At 34.2% G+C, this 9,669-nt stretch overlaps 1 protein-coding gene across 1 annotated transcript; it reads right to left on the reverse strand.

Annotated features, from left to right (window-relative positions):
- Positions 1-8,409: 8,409 nt before the first annotated feature.
- Positions 8,410-8,949, reverse strand: LOC107004283 (histone H2A.6-like). The gene is made up of 2 exons (XM_015202512.2): positions 8,718-8,949; positions 8,410-8,637 (listed from the first exon to the last, which is right to left on the reverse strand). Exons 1-2 carry the CDS (start codon positions 8,904-8,906, stop codon positions 8,410-8,412), a joined length of 417 nt encoding a protein of 138 aa, XP_015057998.1. The 5' UTR covers positions 8,907-8,949.
- Between the last annotated feature and the right edge of the window lie 720 nt (positions 8,950-9,669).

A 9,669-nucleotide genomic window follows, 5' to 3' on the forward strand; every position in this document is an offset into this window, starting at 1 on the left:
CTACTCAGTACTTGTGGTTGTACTGACCCCCTACTTTTATGTTTTCTTCTTGTATATTGTGGAATGCAGCAAACGTGCCGTCATCTTCGACTCAACAGTAATTCTAGCCAGTCTTCGTCACACCGGATCTTCAGGGTGAGCTAATGCTTCTAGCTTGGACTGGATCTCCTTCCTCATGTCTTGATGCCTTGAAGTTTCGTCATAGACTAGCTTTTATTTGTTTTAGCTTCTTAGAATACTCTTAGTTTAGTAATTTGATCATAGATGTTCTTGTGGCGATGACTTCCAGATTTTGGGGAAATAATAGATGTTGAATTTAGAAGTTATTGAATTGTCTTTTATTAATGAGTTTAAGTCTTCCGCATTGCTTTATGTTGATATTATAATGAAATGTTAAGGTTTAGATTGGTTGGTTCGCTCACATAGGGGTAAGTGTGGGTGCCAGTCGCGGCTCGGTTTTGGGTCGTGACAAGCGTCTCCGCATCTCATGGGGTGGCTATTTCCGCCGGGAAGAATGGAGAGAGATAGTGGGGGGGGGGGGCTATAGTTAGAGCGAGGGGAGGAAAAAAAAATCTTTAGATTTGGTCTTTTGTGTATTAAATTGGGAAGATATAGAACTTTAATCTAGACCCTTGAAATAATTTGAGATGAAGGGCTAGGATAAGATTATGATTTATTTTTGGTATGGACGAATGGGATTAAAAGATGAGGTTTTTAAAGATCTAGGAATTTGAGATAGTAAAGGGCTACAATTGCAATAAACTACGCGGGCATAATTGAAATGTCAATTGAATTGGAAATGCTAGAACTGAAATAAATTAGAATAAGTTAAGCTAGAATTTAAATGATTTAGAAGAAAATTAAAGAAATGCTATTCAATTAAAATACTACCAATATTATACTATTTTATATAATAAAAATCACAGAAAATTTAAAACATTTGAATAAAATAATTATTTTAAAATTAATTCAAAATATTTTAAAGTATTTACAATAATTTTATAAAGTGAACATACTAAAATATATAATTTTTATGCAAAAATGATTAAAATTCTAAACTTAAAACAAATTTAAAAGTACGTATTTAATTGAATAAAATTCCTAAAAATGGTTAAAGGTCGGTCAAAATTGGGTGTCAACAATATGACCCATTTCTAGAGTTCCCTGTTATCCTTCCACTGAATAATCCAAATTTGAGCAATCTCTTTCGATCGATAGAAAGCCAAGTCCGCCTTTACTCTAGAAGTAACTCCAATAACATCAACTATCTTATAAATTCCATCCAAGAATTCGTGGGGTTCTTGTCCCGTTCTAGAGTCAAGAAAGATGGAGGATTCATCCTCATAAAGTCCCTCAATTTTGAGGTCATGGTACTCGGAAGCACTCATCATAGGGAATACATCTCTATTCTCTTGGGCCAAAGATATGTAAGCTTCACTAATCTCTTGATTTGTCATCTTCGGTGGAAACACTGAAACTTCATTCCCTTGATTACCTTGAGGAAGTTTTTCACATTGGGGACCTAAGGAAGAATCTCATCATTAGAAATCTCCTCTTCCACTTTCCTTGTGGTTTTTCCTCTTGTAATCATATCCTATACGCACAAGAGAAGGATTAGGAAAAAGAAATTTATAGGACACCACTCTAAGGCACGAGTCAAAGAATAATGAAACAAGTGTAACTTCAACTGTCCTATAGCCTCTCACTCATAAATGTGTCGCGACTCACACCGATGAACAAACCTATACTAGAGTTTGGCATGTGAGACATCAACCTATAGACCATTACCAAAACCTTATGCCCTGATACCATGTTTTTTCATGACCCAAGATCATCCCCGATTCGCAACAAGGTGTACTTGACCCTGAAGGATTCTCATATAAGCCTCTTAGCACTCATTCATCACATAGGCAAAAAAATAGTGCAGAAATTAAAACTTTTATCAATAAAGTCAACAATAGAAAACTCATTTATATAATGAAGGAATACTAAGTTTCAAAATATCCATCTTAGACACCTCATAAACTTCATAGGTACACAACCCCTTACAATCGAAACAAACTACTAATAGTCTATTACATAAGAAGGACATATAAGAAGTGTTTTGTCCTCGAATAAATGAGGATGCACCAAGTCTTGGAGAATAGATATCCAAGTCTTCAACTACTAAATCCACCTAGAACTCTCATCCTACATTTTTTAGTAAAATCATGAAGAAGATAGTGTTAGCACAATTAAGCACGGTGTAGGTTGACCATGCAAAAACATGCTAAAAGGGAAATTTTGTTGAAAGTCATGCTTTATGTCATTTTTTAAAATATTATGAACCTTTGAACAATATATGCATAGTATATGTTACAATTAACATACAAGTCACAATATCTCATTAAAACCATTACTTTTACCTTTCCATCTTTTCGTCAACTAGTCATACTTCAACTAGTATTAACATGCAATATATAAGCACATACATCAACTATACCATTGATTATTCTAGAGCCTTTATCTAATGTTACCCTGAGACACCATTAAGTAAGAAATAAAGTGGAAGTCCATACTACCTCTTCATGCCACACCTAAATATTCTTCAAGGCCACATTTAGACAAGAAACTTTACATTTCCATATAACATGCTAAGTAACCCATTTCATTAATAAAGGAGAGACATGCATCAAATTGTAAAGAGAATACATCGACATTCATTATTTTCTTCATTTATAGGACCTTCACATTAGTCATGAAGACCTAGGGAACTCACTCAAGAACATTCAAGCCTACTCGTCTCATGTGTAAATAATATCCAATACTTCTATATACACGTTGTAGTACCTATCAAGTAACTAGATTGCAGATCCCACATGATGGGAAGACAATAACCGACATAGACCAAGCAAGCTAGACATGGGATCCAATGTTCTATCCCCACACCGAAAAGATGTGTTGTACTTGTCAAGGGTAGAACTAGTACACATCCCATGTAGGCAGATCGTGTAGGGTATATCCAGACACGTTCATTGTGATGTATCATCATACTCGGTTAGATCCACCATGTTAGACAAATCCACTCAGTGTTTTTCCTTAGTTTCCATATCGTAGTTTCTTTAACATTTACGTACTAGAGAGAGCACAAACATTATGTCTACTTACTCATAGTACTTCTAGAAAGAAAGTCTACAACCAACAGGTCTACTTGTCGAGGTTCATTAAGGAAAACTCATTGACTTACCAAGAAGGGTGTCTCACATATTGGGCCTATAGATACAAGGTTCATCATTAATATAGGGTTCTAGACTTTTCATGAAGGGAACCAAGCTTAGGTCTACCTGTCAAAGGCATAGTCTAGAATGCTTTTATCATTTAAATAAAGGTCACCATATTTAGGTCTGGTGATCCTAGAAATTCCTTCATACATTTAGCCAATTATGTGAAGATACATTCATTAGTGTAGAAGAGGATGCACTAGACTACCAATTCAAGACACATATACCTTTACATTCACTTACAAAAGACTAGGATGCATAAGCATAACCAATTCAAGAATATTTTAGTTAGAGTATGTTTTCAATCATAACACATGCACATTCTATACAAGATCATCATTCTATCATACGAAACACATGTACAAATACTTGAAATCATGATCACCTTACTGCCTTGAATTCACATTCATATAGCTATCAAATAAGTACCTCCACCATAGGTGGATCACACATCAATATATCACAATTACATCTCAATAAGAATAGATCTCAACTCTTTATATCCAAAATACTACAATATATAAGACAATTGACTTACAATTTAATGATCGTAATTTAAGTTCAAGGCTTTAGATCCCAACTCACGAACACACCAATACATAAATACCTCGATGCAACAATAATGCTCCATCAATTAGACATAATTAATGACATATATCCGTAAACTAACTTCTTTTTATCACATTCCATTCAATATATATTCATAATCAACCGATTTCCATTCAACTTAGGGTTTTCAGAAAAACATGGGTTCTTGAAAGGATTCCATATAAAATCATATTAATATCATCAACCAAACTTTAATCCATCAATTTAAATTCTTTTAAAATGTTTTACCAATGAACCCATGCTTAGAGTAGAAAGTAGGATTTTGACCTTTTGAAACGCTTTGAAATCTACTTTGAAGGGACTCATGCTTAGAGTAGAAAGTAGGATTTTGACCTTTTGAAACACTTTGAAATCTACTTTGAAGGGACTCTTTGAAGTGAATACTAATAAAGGATAAAGTATCACCATACCTTATTAGATGAGAATCCGTGAAAATAACTTGATTACCTTGAAGAAATTCACCTTGGATTCAAGAGTTCTTCACCTCGAATGATTTTTTCTTGAGAGAGAGTTTCCGGGAAAAAGGCTTCTAACTTTTGGGGTTTTGAAAAATAAAGTCAAAAATACCTTTTGTTTTCTAATACTCTTAAAATACATACCAACACTTAAAATAACCGTCCATGCACTTTAAATGAATTTGGGTGCATTTACCAATTAATCCCCACCTTGGAAGAACTTGCACCAAAAAAATATTACCAAATCACGCACCCAATCCACTGACCATGGATTGGTCTATTGAACATTGATTGGGTCTGTGGTTTGGCTAGAGATTCAAAAACTGCAGGACCTTGCAGGCCTTATCCATGCCCAAGATCCACGAACCGGAGATGTATCTACGGGTCATGGTTTGGGGTCGTAGATCATGCTACCTTGGAAGCTTCTTCGCCAATGATGCGGTCCTTGTCAATGACCCCTTTTGGTGTTCCTTGGGCAGTCGTACATGACAGTTTAACCTGCAGATACAATGATCTAATTTTAGGAACCATTTACCTTGGTTTAAACCTTAAAACGACATACCAAACATTTACAACAAGATACTACAACACACTAGTTCAAAGGATTACTTTCCAAACGTCTTGGTTGTTTATTGATGTTTGACCTTAAAACACTTGAAACTAAACTCAAAATCTCTTTTCTCATCACATTAATCTAGTTAACACATCAAACACACATATGAGACTCTAGTTCTTCCTATCCAATTTTAGGGTCATTACATTATCCCCACTTGGGAACATTATTCCTCGAATGACACTCTAAGCACATCAAGGGTAATGAAACAAGACTTAGCATCCCACAATAAATCATTCAACATCAATATAAGAGCAGAAAAATTGGAGAAAACATCAACTCAACATCACAAGCTTAAAACATAACAAGCAAGTAGGAACTACATCAACAATCTCATCATGCATCAAAACTTCACATTCTTCATTTCATAGGAGTAACTTTCTTCTCCAAATCTGATTAAGATAATAACCACATCATCAGGAAAATATACAAATTTTTTGATAATAAATTTAGGCATGTTCAACATTTAATCTCATGAAAAATTTAAGCAAATAACACTAGATGCATACTAACCTGAGGAAAACATTCATGGAAACCTTTTTTTTTCTCATCAAACAAGAAATCAATTAAAATATGTGTAACATCAAGAAGCCATGGAAAAAATACTTAATGCTCGTGACTCCAAAACATAAGACAAGCTACAAGAAACTCTTGATCCCAAGCTTGAGTAAGAATGAAGGGAAAAGAGACAAGGGTAAAGAACTTTCACAACCTTGTTATTCATCATGCCATCCCCCACTTAAGTTAATACCCATAAGAAATTTTAACACCTTATTAACAACAAAAGGAAATATTACATTCCAGTACCTCCATCAAGATTAGGCCTTTTTCCCTCCTTGGCTTTAAGAGCATAGAAACGAGTCTGCTTTTGATCATCCAGATTTAGGCCATTAAGAGGAGCTTGTTTGGACTCTCTTCCTCTATTAGAAAGAGTAGGGAAATCTCTCACTCTGTTGTCATTCTTTTCACAACCCTAGCACCTACTAGTTCCTATACGCTTCCAAAAATGTTTCTTTCCACAATTGTGGCAAGTAGGTTTAGCAACTTTAGATCTACCACCAATAGGTCTACCGATCGAGGTTCATTAAGGATAGATCATTGACTTTCCAAGAAGCGTGCCTCACATTTTGGGCATAGCGATACACGATTCATAATTTACATAGTGTTATAGACTTATCGTGAAAGGGCACCAAGATTACGTCTACCGGTCCAAGACATAGTCTAGAATGCTTTAGTCATATAGTGAAAGGGCACCATTTTTAGGTCTACCTATCCTAGACATTCATTCATTCGTTTATCCACTTAAGTCAAGATACATTCATTAGTCTAGAAGAGGATGCACTAGCCTACCAATTTAAGACACATATACCTTACATTCACTTAAAAAAGAATATGATGCATAAGTCCACCAATTCAAGAGTATTTTAGTGAGAGTATGATTTCAATCATAACACATTAACATTATGTACAAGATCATCATTGTATCATTTGAAACACATATACAAATAATTCAAGACATGGTCACCTTAATTGTTTGAATTCACATTCATAAGCTAACAAATAAGCACCTCCACCATGAGTGGATGACACATTAATATATCACAATTGCATCTGAATGATAATAGATCTCAACTCTTATATTGAAGATAATACACTAGATAAGACAATTGGCATACATCCATAACCAATTCCATCATCAATATAAGCAATTCAACAAGAGATTGATTATAATATACAGTCAAGGATTAAGATCCCAATACACAAATACATCACTCCCTCAATACAACAATACTTCTCCATCATGCATAATCAATGACATAGATCCATAAACTAACTTCTTATTATCTCATGTTATTCAATATATATTCATAATCAACCAATTTCCATTCGACTTAGGGGTTTGAGGAAGACATGGGTTCTTGAGAGGATTCTATATAACATCAACTTAAAATAATCAACCAAAACTTAATTCATTAATAGAAATGCTTGTAAAAAGTTATACCAACAAACCCATGCTTAGATTATAAAGTAGGATGAAACGCTTTGAAATCTACTTTGAAGGGATCCTTGAATGAATACTATTCAAGGATAAATGATCACCACACCTTCCTAGATGAGAATCCATGAAAATCACTTTAAAACCTTGACGAAATTCACCTTTGAACCTGTTGTTCTTCATCTCTTATGGAGTTTTCCTTGAGAGTGTCTTTTAGGGAAGAAGGTGTCTAACTTTTGGGGTTTTGAAATTATTAAGTCAAAAATAGCTTTTAATTGTTTTAAAAATCTTAAAATACCTAAAAAAAAAAAACCTCAAATAACTGCACATACACTTTAAAAGACTTGGGGTGAATCACCTTGACCGAGCTTGCCCTAGCAAAATTGTACCAAACTACACCCCCTAATCCATGGACCGTGGATTGCGTCCGTGATTTTTGTGAGAGACTCTAAAGTTGTAGCCCCTTGCAGGTCTGATCTACGGCCAAGATCCATGAGCTGTAGATGCATCTATGGGATGTGTTTTGGGTTGTAGATCTTGCTGCCTTGGTAGTTTCTTGGCCAATTATTAGGTCCTCCTCAAAGACCCCTTGGGATGTCCATGGAGTGTCGTACCCATATATTTAACCCCTAGAAAATATGATCGAATCCATTCACCTTGATATTAACCTTCAAATGACACAACAAACTTTAACCACAAGACACTATTTTACAGGACTAGCTTGCGGACGTCTTGAACGTTCCTTGACGTTTGCCTCAAAACACTTCAAACTAAACACAAAATCTCATTTCTCATCACTTTAATCATGTTACTACTTCAAACACACATATGCAACTCTAATTCCTCCTATTTGATTTTAGGTTGACTACGTTTAACGTATCATTAGTTTAACAAAATTGGAAATTTAAAATGATGGACAAGATCCAAGAAGGAAAAAATGGAAGAGAAAGGAAGTGAAGGGGGAGGTAAGTTTAGAATTTTCATGTCAGAGGATAAATATTTTTTTAACTTTATTATTTACTATGGAACAAAAAATCAAGTCAATCACATGAGTCAATTTATTATGTAATTTCAAAATTATTTTGATGGAGGTGAACCGAAAATGCAATTAAACTATAGGATTTTGTAGAAACTTACCCTCTGTCCACCTTTTGAATATGGGTTATTAGAAATAAGGATTTGAACCACAATTTTGACATCAAAGGTATCTGGGGGCTAAAAGGTGGATGTGGATAGTCATATGTCAATTTAGATAGTTGAGGGGAATTTTAGGTCCTTCTCCATTTTTAAAGAATAATAATAGACAAAACCCACAACAAAACTAAGTAAACACAATAGAAAAACGATCAATCTATTTTTTTTTTATGAAGAACAACTTTATTGGATAAATTTTTCAATCATAAAAATTTCTACAATGCAAAGAGATAATGACAGCTAAGAGAACTATTTAATATCATGATCGATTGAATCAGCGATCTAATCCTCCTCCTCAATAGTAGCAACGATGACCTTTGATGAGTGGCTACTCTTGTTGTTAGACATATGACTATTGTGTATGTTTGGTATAACACCACAATTAACAATGGTTGCATCTCCTCCCAACTTGCTTAATTCATCATCAGTCCTAATAGCCAAGTGAATGTGCGTTGGATTGATTCGGGTTTTTTTGTTTTCCCTTGCTGCATTTCCAGCCAAATCAAGTACCTATAAGCGCTTAATCATAAAAATATATATTAAGATTCAGTAATACAAAACACTAGAAATACTAAAGTAGTGAAACTCACCTCAGTTGCAAGGTACTCAAGCACAGCTTCAAGAAAAACAGGAGCTCTGGCACCAACACGTTCAGCGTACTTTCCGACTTTTAGAAATTGAGAGATATGACCAACCAGAAAATGCAGACCTGCTTTTGTACTGCGGGAACGATATTTTTTTGCACTTGTGGAACCAAGGGATTTTCCTTTTCCAACCATTTTTATATTTTCTCTACTTCAAAAACATAAAAAAAGGTTTTCCTTTTTTATTGATGGAAATTAGGAGAGAAGTGAGTTCTAAAGTAGTTTGATTTGGATATTTATAGGCAACAACAATTATACTCACCCAATAGAAGGCAATCACGTGGATCGAATATGTACGTCGTTAGATGGAAGAGAATCAACGGCGGACAATGATGCTGACACATTTAACCTCTTTCAATGATTATAATGATTTTAGTTTTGAGCCAAAAAAAACAAAAAGGAATATGATGAATTTAATTTGTTTCCAAAAAAAGAGAAAAGATTGTGATTAGTATTAGATTTAGACATAGATATATTTGTGGGAAATTTTACCCTTGGTATTTGGCATAATATCCCTTTATTTATGAGCAAATTTTATTTAGGAATTTTAATTGTTATTTGTTTCAATTTAGAACATGCTTTGTGCGATAATTTCAATTATTGATTGTGATTTTCTCGAAGCAAATTTTAGATGCTCTACTCAGCCATTTGAAATTGAGAAAATAGCTAAACCACAAATTTTCTCAAATTTAATTTTATATTAACAAGATTAAATGAAATCGACCATTTAGGGGTGGCAAATTCAAACTCAAGCCCTCCAACCCCTCCAACCCACTAATATTTTGAGTGATATGAAACCTGAATAGGCTCATGAAAAATCTTGTTAAAATAACATTAACTTTCTTTTAATTTGATATGTTGTATATGCAAATAATAAAGGAAACAAATTTTATTAGGT

Source organism: Solanum pennellii, chromosome 11 (assembly GCF_001406875.1).
Source record: "Solanum pennellii chromosome 11, SPENNV200".
In the NCBI taxonomy this organism is placed as follows: domain Eukaryota; kingdom Viridiplantae; phylum Streptophyta; class Magnoliopsida; order Solanales; family Solanaceae; genus Solanum; species Solanum pennellii.